General features: G+C 38.8%; 1 protein-coding gene across 1 annotated transcript in view; it reads left to right on the forward strand.

The window, feature by feature from the left end:
* Window positions 1-1,028: 1,028 nt before the first annotated feature.
* Window positions 1,029-12,755, forward strand: part of LOC131776429 (dynein axonemal heavy chain 6) — a 48,844-nt gene continuing 37,117 nt past the window's right edge. The window contains exons 1-14 of the mRNA XM_059092599.2: window positions 1,029-1,420; window positions 2,683-2,997; window positions 3,408-3,896; window positions 4,569-4,672; window positions 5,612-5,674; window positions 6,179-6,446; window positions 7,210-7,315; window positions 7,652-7,825; window positions 8,989-9,147; window positions 9,853-10,058; window positions 10,610-10,894; window positions 11,459-11,581; window positions 12,017-12,190; window positions 12,306-12,524. Coding sequence (XP_058948582.2) covers window positions 1,139-1,420; window positions 2,683-2,997; window positions 3,408-3,896; window positions 4,569-4,672; window positions 5,612-5,674; window positions 6,179-6,446; window positions 7,210-7,315; window positions 7,652-7,825; window positions 8,989-9,147; window positions 9,853-10,058; window positions 10,610-10,894; window positions 11,459-11,581; window positions 12,017-12,190; window positions 12,306-12,524 — 2,967 coding nt within the window. The 5' untranslated portion in view covers window positions 1,029-1,138. The remainder of the gene's footprint in view (window positions 1,421-2,682; window positions 2,998-3,407; window positions 3,897-4,568; window positions 4,673-5,611; window positions 5,675-6,178; window positions 6,447-7,209; window positions 7,316-7,651; window positions 7,826-8,988; window positions 9,148-9,852; window positions 10,059-10,609; window positions 10,895-11,458; window positions 11,582-12,016; window positions 12,191-12,305; window positions 12,525-12,755) is intronic.

A 12,755-nucleotide genomic window follows, 5' to 3' on the forward strand; every position in this document is an offset into this window, starting at 1 on the left:
AATTTTTCATGTACATTATTTCTATATGAAAAGAAAAAACAGTCATTTTTTTGCATATGAAGTCAACCTTCAATGATGGATGCTGCAGGATGATTCAGGCATGAATCAAGGGTTGCAATAACTTTTTACAATAGCAACTTCTTGTGGTTTAATTACAGCTGTCCCTGGTGAGGGGCTGTGAGGCAAAAGGCGAGCATGACAGCCTGCCCACAGGCTAAACAAAATGTGGCAGACAGTTAATAACTGGCTTTCATTGATTGGAATGCTGAATCATGGTTTTTTCCTTTTTTTCATTAGTTAAGTATGATATAATAAAATGTACCTTTCTTTTTAACCTTCAAAGGATATAGCAGAAGAATAGAATAAAACTTTATGTTAAAAAAACAATTCCAGAAAGTTTTAATTTGCATATTTCATTGGATTGGTTGAAGAGCAGATTATGATTAAGAGTTGACTTTTTGTTGTTTTCTTTGCGAGTCAAGGGATTCCAAATGTGTCCGTTAACTGACTCGTTCACTTAACCCTAAGCTCCCATAAGAGACCAAGGGAGAATCTCTCATAACATTATCAAGCAGACGTGATGAGAATATATAAAAAAAATTCAATTAAGTGGAACTAATATCAACTTCTCTTATCTAACATGATATAAATTTTATGACAGACAGTAAGGAGAGTTACTAATGAAATCTTGGGAGTGGAAGGGTTTTGGCGGTTCGTTTAAATTCTCGTAGTTCCATGGAGGGAAACTATCTTTTCCAATCTTCGTGAGTTCCTATGCTCAACTTGACCATAACAGAAATCCATTGGCTCATTCCAAAAACATAAAATAAAATGTCTGATGTGATCGATCTTGCCTCGATTTTTCTTAAAAATAGAAGGAGTTATTCCGAACCTCAGCAGGTATTTATTACGTTTTCCTAAAAGCTGACCAATGACATGAGTTGTAATAAAAAGGAGCGGGATATCTGAATAAGCCAATGACTGACTTTGTTAGAACGGCATTTTACTATGGCCTTTTGCAGTCTGAAAAGTTTTTTGGCAATGGTAAACACAAACGTTGGTGGTAGTTTTGAAAAGTATGGATGTATGAAGAAAAAGTTCCCAAACTGTGAAAGGAGGATGCTCATAACTTAGAAAAATGGAGAACGAATCGGACGAGTCAAATCCACTTGTACCCCACAATTCTGCTGTTGATTGCCGCTTGCACACATCTCCGACAGGAATCGCAGGTTTCTCACAAAGAGAACGTCGAGATGACCTTGCATTTCGACAAAAACAACCCGTTAAAAGAACCATTAATGACGGAAGAGCTGCCATAGATTCCTTGAAGTCTCGCCTTTACGACCGACCGGAAAACTCCGAAGTTTTTCGAGCAATGTACCGACCTGTTCCGCCATCTTCAGTTCAGACATCAACTCAGGTAAAGTAAGCTCATAATGAATGCAGAGAAATAGTTACCGGGTGGTTTACTCGGGGAGGAGTTGTTCTAAAAGATATTTTTTCCTAATGAGAACGTTTCTGGGTTTCTGAAGACAATAGCAATTATACTTGTCACTGAATCCTAGCAAATGATAATATAAAACTTACAGTGTACGTAGGTGTCATGGAAACACGGACGCTTTGAAATCGCGCCCCATGGTATTTCATGGTATTTGTTGCCAAAAACAATAGCTGCAATTCTAACAAACCTTTGTTTCTATTTTTAAAGAGGTCTGTTTATACGTCCCATCTGAAATGTAAAGATTTGTCGCGGAGAAAGCTGAGTGTATGATGACATTTTCACTACGGCCATTCCCCACTAGTAACGCAAGTACTAGCGAAAGCTGTGTGCATATGAGCTCGTTAAAATGGCCTTGAAATGAGCCTGAGAATTTAAGCTAGAGTAGACCATCAATGATAAATAGTTTTATTGTTTTAATTGTGTTAGATTTTAAGATTGTGCCAAGCCTCTTAGGTTGGGGATTATTTATTTTCCCTCATTATCATAATGACTGATGTAGTAGTGTCCATGATAGGAGAGATCAGATTTTGGTCACTACTAGGCGAGGTAGGTGGCAAAGCACAGATATTAATGTTGAAAGAACAAAGAAACAAATTTCACGGCTGACATTTCTCAAAAGTGGTGCATGTTCTTCTTGTTTCTTATCATTCAATTTTAGCCAGTTCAAATATTATCCAAATGACATTCAACAAACCAGTGCAAAAAATCTGCCTGACTATGTCAGGAGAGCTCTATCTCTTAACATTTTTAGTCAATGCTGGATGAGGTCAATTTGACTACCGGAGTTGAGTGTAATTGTAACTTTTGTACGTAATTCTATATAGATACATTTCCTCTTAGGATTAATAATTTTTGTAAATTTTTATTTTTATATCTTCATACATTTTTATTTTTATTTTATTTCCTTTTATTTTATTTATTTGTTTATTCTCCATCTTGATATGTACTGGATTTAGAGTAATTTGGCACGTTCACATAGAAACAAGTCTTGTACTCATCTGTGTAATATGGATAAATAAAATACCTACCTACCTGGCTACCTTATGTTTCTCTTGTAATATTTTGGGTAAGTTTTCAACAAAAAGTAGTTGGCTAAAAAAATGTGAAATAAAAGAAGAAATTTGTCAGCAGCCAGTTTGTGTGGAGAGGACTAATTTTTTGTGCTTTTGAATATTTTACAGGGCTCACCTCATCCACCTCCAAAGGGTGGCTCAAGGTCAGTGATGGGTAACTATAGAACCACAATGTTCAGAAGAGATTTCAACAGATTACAAGCTCAGAGAAATCAGGGTTTTCCTAAAGCACCTGTTCCAGTCACACAAGGAGCAGTGGAATTTGAGCAAGGAAACCCCCAAAAGCCAGAGACAAAGTTAGACCCACAGAATTTGACAACTGCAAATGGTGCTGCCTTTTCAAGTCTAGAGGAAGATGGTGCAGATAACTTACATCTGGATCAGAGAAGTGAACTTTCTAACAGTGAAAGACCAGTTGATCAGGTATTTTTCCTCTTTGGATTCAGAAGCTGGAATTCTATCCAGTGGGTCAGAAGTGTTCTTAAAACTGTTTGATTTTTTGTGTATAGTTTTGCAAGTTACAGATGTTTGTGGCTACCCGCAGTAGACAATTCTAGGGGTATTATCAGAAATTTTACTCAGTCCATTTTTGTGTGGTGAAAATGCTTGACTGGTGGCTTGAAGTAGAAAAAGCTGGTTGTACCAATAGAGAATTTACTTGTGCCCATTTTTGGCTGGATTAAAGTGCTTGTGGCTATTTATAATCATTATGGACAATTGCAGGTATAACAATAGAGAATTTACCTGTGTCCATTTTTATAAGCTGAAAATGTTTGTGGACAATTCTGGAAGACAGAACTGATAAAGAATTTATTACTTGTTAACCTTTCCAGGTATCATCAGTCGGATCCTTTGGTAAGGGTGATGATGAGTCAGACTCTGTGGCCTCAAGTAAAACTGCAAGTAGCAGGCCTTTCTCTCACAAATCTCGGGCTTCATCTGGAAAATTGCACCCTCCTCCATCTAGAAGTTTAAAACCAGACTTCAATAGAAATGAGGCAAAGCCTCATTCACAGGGAATACTAGGTGATGAAGAATTCATCAACTGCCACGTATCAGATGTGATTGTGAAGCTGCGCCAAAGATTAAATATGAGCACAGATCTTGATGCAATTGCCAATGGGGAAGATCCAGATGAGGATGAAAACAATATCAATCGATTATACATCCAAGAAGATGATGGAAAATTTGTATATTGTGTTCCAAAGAACAGAACTTTGAGAGCTGCACGATATAATCCTTATGACTTGGTTTGTGTGACATCACAGGAAGCCCAGTCAAACCCACAGTATTTTACTGTGACTGCTTCAGCTGTTACACTGGTGGGTGAACATTAAAAGCTCATGACCTTATAAATCAGACTGCTTCCTCGGCCAGAGTTTATCCCCTGTTCCCCAATAGATAAGAACTAAAAATTCAACAAAACATTGAGTAATTGAGGGCACTAGTTTTGAATTTGGTACAAAAGTCATGTATATCATGGTTTGTACATCTTAAAAAAATTGGATCTGATCTTGTGAAATTCATCATGAGTAACCCATGTGAGTCTTCTCCATTATTAAAATTATTTTCCTCATCACATTCTACTTGAATTCTTAGGCCTTTGGTTGTTGTTGTTGCTTTTTTTTGCCACAACATATTATTCTGACATGTGTGATTTTATTCTACGTGAGACCAGTTTTTGTAGTGCACAAATCATACTTGCTAAAAATGTATTGATTTAACAAACTGATCTATAATATTACTATCTACTGTTGGGAGTCCTCTTGCACACACAATTCCAAACATCTTCAAGAATTTACCAGCTTTTTTCATATGGACATTCGTTTCTTAGCAGTATGCAGAAAGTTTTTTACAGTGGACCTAAATAAATGCCGATCCTACTGTGAGTCTCACAGTGGTAGAGCATCTAAAGTACCAATCTGAATAATGTTGTCTTTCACATTTTCATAATGCATTATGGTCATTACATGTTATTCATTATTTGCTTTTAGATCAGAGAAGGGTTTGATTCTGAACTTACTCCATTAAAGAGGTGGCTTTATGAGAAGAAAATATTTAGTATAATTTTTGGTTTTCCAACCTTCACCAAGTTTAGGCAAGTATTGTGGCTCTTCTGCAGAACTTTTCATAAAATAAATGTAAAAAAAATGTATTTATGATCATTTATGATTTAATACTCACAAGCAAAATAAAACAAAAAAGGAAAGGGAAAGATGACTGTTTCTTTACCACTGAGGAGTATGTTCTATCCTTCTGAGAGACTGTGTTCTGGAAGTTACTTTTGTGAGCTTAGCTGTACATGTGTAAGATTTCACTCTAGAGTATGGTAATACTTACAGTCTATTTGTTACTAAGGGCTGGGTTGTTCAAAGCTGGGTTAAGATAACCCATGGTTAGTGTGAACTCTGATTTCAGATCTGAAAGCCTTAAAAGAAAATTTAGTATAATTCTTTTTGTCAACAATCTGGTGATTGGATGCTCCATATAGAGAAAATGATCCCAAAAAGGCTATTGATCAAACAAAGGAGTAAAGAAACCCATATTAAAATTTAACCCTGGGTTAGCACTAATCAGCCTTTGAACAACTGGGCCAAAGTCTTTACTTGAATCAAGTGGTATTATCCAGAGTTTCCTTGAAATGATTATTAGGAATATTAATTACTACTCCCCCCTGGGTGGGATGTCAGTTCATTTCAAGGTTACCCTCCAGCATTTTATTAGGTTTCTTTAATATTCCTGGTGGAAGAGAGGCACTGTGAAGTTAAAGTGTTTTTCCTGAGAACACAACACAATGACTGGGCTAGGTCTTGAACCTGGCTCTCTACTAGTTAGCGCACTTAGCATTAGGCCACTGTGTCTCTGATGGATTTGTTGCTAACCTCTCTTTTAATTTCCCTCAAAAATAAACATTTCACTCATAATCATAAGGTGCTTCATTCAAATATGAATTTTAATTTTTTAAACCACTAGATCGTATCATTATTCTTATCATGTGCTTCACAATAAAAACTAAAGGTGTTTCATCATTTTGCAGATTGTGGAAAGGTTATACATGTTGGAGGAACAATGTCAGATTTCAGAAAAATTGCAGCAGTAGGTTAGTTTATATTTTGCCTCTTTATCCCAGCCAATTTCCTGCTTACCACAAACTTTCATTACTGCTATTGCTATGGAGTCATGAATTTTCAGTGACATCATTATTCTCTAGAACTAAAAGCTCTTTAACCCTATAACCCCTGAGAGTGACTCGCATCTAATTTCTCCTTGCACAAGAAAATGTGATTGAGAACAGAATAGAGAATAATTATGCATACTGATGTTAGGGCATAAAGGATTAAACTGTCTAAGGATGTTTATTTGCTGTAAACTGTTTCAAACTCTAAGAGTGAGTAGCATCTAATATCTCCCTACAACATCACCCCTGAAATCAAACATTCAGGTAATGAGAACAAAGGAAATAGTTACCAATTAGAGAAGCTCTGCATTATAAAACAAATTCTTCTCATCAGTACTTTTGGAAATGTATAGAGAACAGTATGGAGAATATGCATACTGATGTTTGGGTGTAAAGGTTAAAGTAAATGACATCTTTTGTTTTCAGATCTGAGGTTGTCAGTTCACTTTTTTCGGCAACAAAAGCCTCACAACAAGCTATACTCCTTGTAAGAGCTCTCTGTGAGAAAGCCTGCAGCAGTATAACAGGAGTGGGAGAAGGAGAGGATGGAATTTGTCTCCTACACATTGATCCTCAGACGACCTTTACTCTGAAGGAATTTGTGGATGTGCAGACAAGACAAGCGCAAGACGCCACGGAAAAGCTAACTGCCTTGAGGGTAAAAGTACTGGAGATTGTCAAAGAGGCCTGCGAGGTAGGAAAATTACAGGAATGTGAGAAACACCATAACATTAGTTCTGAAAAGCTTCAGGGTACCTTGCAGCTGAGTTAATGTTCAAAGGGGTAGTACCTGGATGGTGGGCCAAGGCTGGATACAGAGTGAATAAATGTGGACTGGATCACTGTGTTGTGTTTCTGAGGAAGAGGATGAGGAATAGGCTTTACTCTCCCAATGCTTCTCTCCATCCTGGAGTTAAAATGGGTGCCAGTGAACTGTCATGGAAACATTATGAGATGGAGGGGGACAACCTTTGGTGGACTGGCATCCTATCCAGGGGGGTGTAGCAGTACTCCCAGACCTTCCTTTCACAAATCTTGGGCTTCCTCTGGAAAATCGCATCCTCTTCCACCTGGGAATCTAAAACCAGACTTCAGTATGACTAGTCCATAGGGAATACTAAGTGACGAGGAATGCTGCAGAAACCATTTATGTTTGCCGACCCAAGTAAGCTCTGGGAGTGTGGGCTACCTGACTGATATGGAGACTTGACAAACCATTCATGGCAGTGTTAGAGCAAAGACTTTGTTAGAGCATTAACCCTTTACACCCTAACATCAGCATGCATCTTCTCCACACTAGTCTCTATACATTTCCCAAGATGCTGGTGAGGAAAATTTGTTTAACAATCAAGAGCTTCTTTAGTTGGTGATCATTAGATTTTAGAAACTACAGAACCCAGTGACAGGCACTCAATGACTTTTTTAAAAGCACAATTTTATTATTGCTTTATTCGCAGAAAATTACAGAAGAAGAAGGACTAACAGAATGGGTTCACCCAGAAAGAAAAAGGGAACAAAAGAAGAAAAAAAAGGAAGACAACCCTGAAGGCAAGAAAAAGAAAGGTAATGAGAAAGAAAAAGTCAGAGCTTTAGGAACTGTTTTTTCTTTATCTCTGTCATTAACCCTTTAGCTCCCAAAATCTGATTGTTAATTCTCCCTTCTTACTGCTACACTTTTCCTTGTAAATTAGTTACAGGAATTTGGTGTCAGATCAAGATAAAAATTTCTACCGATAAGTTTGAATATTCTCATTACCTGTTTGCTGGATAATGTAAGGATATTAAGGGAGGAGGTTCATGTTGATTGCATCTGGAAGTTTAGAAATTGTGACACTGAACAAGTTTTGGGATCCTCAAAAGCATTGGTAACTTTACCTTTGTTGCTCTTTTGTATTTCAGGCAAGGTTAGGTATGGACCTTCTTTCACTCAGATGTCTCAATGGAGAGGAGTCCTTCATCGTTTGACTTGTTTCATCAGAATGATTGACTTTCTGGTGATGGAGCTCTTAAGGAGGCTTGTACTAACTGCATTGAGGACATTCTTAGCACAAGTTAAAGCTGCATCTATGCTGGGTAGGTACTTACATGTAAATAGGTTCAGTAGGGTGAAAGTAGTCTTGAAAAGGACCGTTGTCACTTGTGGTGAATGACATTTTGAAAAACCTTATGAGGAGTTAATATCATCAAAGTCAAGTGACGTGTATCTGAAAGTCAGAGTCAAGTGACATGTATCTGACGATGACTTCTGCAAAGGTTCTTAAATCTGCAGTGACTGTAATTAATATCAACAACAGTCCTTGACATGAATGCCCTGACAGCAGACTATGTGATAATTGGTCTGTCTCCAAAGAAAACATCCTCAATCTGGCTTTGCCACCAAGATGAGGAGCAGAATATTAATACAGTAGACTAAGTGATTGTATAGATCTTTATCAGTTTTCACAGTCAAATAAAGCCAGTGATTTTCCAATTGTGTGGCTTTTCCCTATCAGGCATGTAACATGGAGAGGAGTTTTATGTTAAGAGCCACCATTAGAACCCACTTGCACAAATTTTAATTGTAATATATAATGATAAGATTACAACTCATACAGCAGTTATAGCAACCCTCTAGGTGCTTTTCATTCTGAAAGAGAGATCAAATATTCGAATGAACAAAAAGTGCTTTAAAGTCCCAACTGGTAGGAGGCAGACCAGTTGGTGGCTGAGAGCAAATCCAGTGTATAGCAAGGTAGAGGAGTTGAATCCAGGACACCAGATTTCAAGTCCAGTGCCCTAACCACTTGGCCACACCATAATGGAGGGGGAAGTTTCAATTAAGCAAGTCGTTTCAGACGTGTCATCTCTGAAGTGATTTTAGTGACCCGCCGCATCCCCATGCCATGCTGCAGTTATGATTTTGCACTAGCACCTAGAAGGCCTATGTTATTCTATGTGGCTTTGTGTAGTTCCAAACTTTGTCTTGAAACAGTTCATTATTAAATGTCATGTTTTGATAATAGCTACAATCCTGTAAATGGAAATTTCAAACTTTGCAAAATTTACTGCTGCAATGTATTTCGCAGTTGACAGTGGACCTTCAAGGACACTCACACTTTTCTGTGCAAGTTTCAAAGTAGACAAAAATTGATGTAGGAAGATGCATGCAGGTAGAAGTTTTAAGAGCTTTACTCTGACTTTTTTGCCATGGACCATAGTCAATAGCAGTTGTGTGCATTGTTTTCAATACCACATAGGATCTATTGTGCACCTGAGTCTTATGGAACCCACCTTTGAAAATGAGGAGAAGAAAAACAGTGTGAAACTTGGCGCAGATGATGAGGGAGATAAAAAAGCTGTTCCACTTCTGCTTGTGGAGCTGGTTTTGAATGTCCCTCCCACTGAGGAAGGAGGAGGTATGCTTGCAATAACGTAAAAACCATGATCGTAATATTTTAAACTTTTACATCAGTATGCATATTCTCCATACTGATCTCTATACATTTCCTAAGGTGCTGACAAGGAGAATTTATTGAATGATCAAGAGGTTCTTTAATTGGTGATCATTTCCTTTATTCTCATGACCTTAATGTTTGATTTAGGGGTGATATTGTGAGGAGAAATTAGATGCTAGTCAATCATAGGGGTCAAAGGGTCAGTATCCATGTTCTCCATGCCCTTCTCTATACATTTCCTATGGTTCTGATGAGGAGAATTTGTTTGAAAATCAGGAGCTTCTTGAATGTGATCATTTATCTTATTCTCTTGACCTTTACATTTGATTCAAGGGTGTTATTGTAAGGAGAAAATAGATGCAAGTCACTTTAAGGGGTCAAAGGGATAAGGGTCTAGAAAATTGAACACCGAACATAGTACTGTAGCTTGTACCAGGCTCTCCGAGAGTCAAGACGAGCGAAATGGTGGGCGTGCAAAAAACGGCGCTCGCGAAATAAGCGGAGAAACGCGACCGGTGCATCCGTTTGCCTGTCATTTTTGCCCGCTCTCTTTTTCCTTGTCTCCATTACTGAGAGCCACGCACTAGTTGCAGACACAACTCCATGGTGTTGTACACAATATAGAGACTGAATCACCGATGCAAATGCGTATACTTTGGTTTTCAGTTGACAGAAAGACCGTCACATTTGATGTTCAATCTGCCCAAAGATCACGGACAGAAGGGAAATCCACACCTTACACTGGTGATGGAACATCATTTGCTGATGACACCATGACTGTCACATCCGGAAAAGATCCTTCAATTATGTCAACTGGCACTCAAACCTCTATGACGTCAAAGTCTTTTGTTTCTCTCAGACCAACAGAACAGGTAAATAAAGCCACAAACGTGACATGAGTTTGTTCCGGAAACCCAGGGGAAATTAATGTTTGTACAAGTTAGCGCGAAGTTCGGTGAAGTTAACGAAGATTCGATCAACGGAGGTAGACTTTTAAGAATGCTGACAATCGCCTTTAACTATTAGGACGAGTTCAGCTTTGACCAAGAGATTTCTTCGGCCTTCGAAACCCAAGGTTTCAGCGAATTGCTTCAAAATTCATTAGGCTTTATCGCACTTTTTATGAGCAAAACAGTTAGCACAGCTATTGTTCAGCCCTTCCCTGATTTAAACTAACGGGTCGGTATGTCTTTTTATTTTTTTAAGATCTCTCCTCATTGGCAATTAATTGGCAGTTAATTTCCTTGAGTCCCCCATTTATACTCTGTTAGCGACAACTGTTCCCCCCTAAAAACCATGTGATCCCCCTAAAAAAAATCCTCCACACCTTCCCCCCCTCCCAATAATGACCTGGTTCCCAGGACTCCCAGGTGTTAAATTTCACGCAACATTACGAATTACTCTCGTATAAAATTCTTCTCAGGAATTTGAGATTGCTCTCCTCGACATTATATGTGGCTTTGAACAAACTGCAGCTTCATTCAAAAGTTTGGTCCATGATCCACAATTGTCGGTCTATGTCAATCCACCAGCAAGTGACGTAGTGTATGCTTTGTCACGTGATGTGTATGAAGAGGAGAAGGCGAAGAAGATTCCGTGGCCAGATTCAGAGCTGTTGTTTGGCCAAGATCCTGATTATCAGAATGACGTTGGCCAAATATTTCATCAGATCAAGGATGAAGTGGATAACGTACTCAGTTTTTCAAAGGTGATACTCCATGGGAATGCGGATAGGGAGAGCTGCGAGCGTAATTTTTAACTTGCTAATCGCGGATTGAATGCAGCGTTCAAATGTTGGGGATGCGCACGGGGGTCAATTTTGGTCAGCCGTGCGCGCAATTTCCCGCGCGAAATTTCAAAGGAAAACCGAAGAAATCACCACTGTCACGTAAAAAATTGCATGAAAGTTGAATGTTCAAAGGAAGCAAAAGTTGAGAAAAGGACGACTTGAGACTTTTCGAACTCAAAGCTTATTTTTGAATTACGCTCATCTCATTGATTTGCCATTTTGGTTTAGTTTGGGATGCGCTTTAATGTGCTAGTAGTACTCATTAAGAAGGAAAGATTATATGATAACACCGCTTAACAGTTAAACGCTGGCTCAACCTAAGAAATTCCTATATCATTGAAAATAGATGAGTTTTAAAAACTGTTCCTGTACGGTAAAATCCAGCCTCGCGCATAATGTTCTCCAGGTCAGTGTGTTAACGCAAAACATGAACGCAAAAATGACCTAATCTTGTCAATTTTTTTTGTATTTGTTGCTTATCAGAAATATAAGAGATTTTGTGTCATGGTGGACAAGTCGCGGAGGGTGGATGTCGATGGCTCTCTCAAAGAAAGAGAGTGGAACACTGAAGAGTTCTATGCTGTTCTCAATCAGCACACGGAAGAGGTTAGACAGTTCGTCTAAAATAATTTCGAGAATAAAGTAGATTGTTCTAGGCAGGCAGTTTATGAAGAATATTAGAAAAATTAAGAAAAACAAAACGAGGGAAGGACAGCGTCGTTCCGCCTCAGACCCTTGCGAATTTGTTGCTCGCCTCCAGACTCTGGTCGTTCGAAGGTTGGATAAAACTATACACTGGATAGATCGCTACCCGGTGGATCTTGCAGTAAGTTTTGTTCTCATGATTCTGAACGTTTGATTCAGCAGTGTTACTGTAGGATAAATAAGATGTTAGTCGCTCCTAGGGGCGAGACTAAACAACATATGCGAGGGACAACAAAGCCGTGGACGTGTTTCAGTCTGTCGTTGCAATTCTAACAAGATTTCTGGAATGTAACGGATTTTGAACGTGTGCTATCGATTTTGTTTTTATTATTTCAGGTTCTTGAGATGTCCAAGATGGTGTTGCACAAAAGAGTTGGACTGTTTCATGTGGAAGTAACTGGCTTTCAAAGTGACTGTCTTCCTTACCCTCAGAAGGTTCTTGAAGCAGTGGCTTGCCACCTTCCTGTCATTGCGGCCAAACGAAATGATGTCCTGCTGAATGTTATCAAGGTGCGGTGTTTTTTTTCTCTGCAGTCTTATTTAAGGAACGCACTGTAAAAGTAACCTTTATACAACTCAGACGAGAAACAATTGCAGACTACAGCTCTCTTTTCTTTTTCCTTAGCACGCTTCAAGGAAGCTCGATAAAATGCCAGAGACTGTAGAAGCCTTTGTGGAACACCTTATCTTCTTGTCGCGAATGGCCAATGAGATCTCCTCTTTAGAGCATGAATATCACATCGTAACACGCATGTACAGCATCGCACGGAACTTTGAGATGACGATATCAGCGGAAGAGCTTGCTCTGTATCAGATGCTCATGCCGAGTTTTCAACATTTGAAGGTAATGACCAGTTTGATTACAAATCTACATCAATTGTAATTTCGCGGAGCGGGGATGGCGCATCGGTGGAAGTATTCGCCTCTTACGGCTGTGGCCTACGTTCGATTCGCGGACTTAGCGTCACATTTGGGTTGAGTTTTTAGCTGGTTCTCGTCCTCGCTCCAAAAGGTTTTTCTCCGGTCCTCCAGTTTTCCTCTCTCCACGAAAAACCAACTTTCCAAATTTCAATTC

The sequence above is a fragment of the Pocillopora verrucosa genome, chromosome 13 (genome assembly GCF_036669915.1).
Source record: "Pocillopora verrucosa isolate sample1 chromosome 13, ASM3666991v2, whole genome shotgun sequence".
Taxonomy (NCBI): Eukaryota; Metazoa; Cnidaria; class Anthozoa; order Scleractinia; family Pocilloporidae; genus Pocillopora; species Pocillopora verrucosa.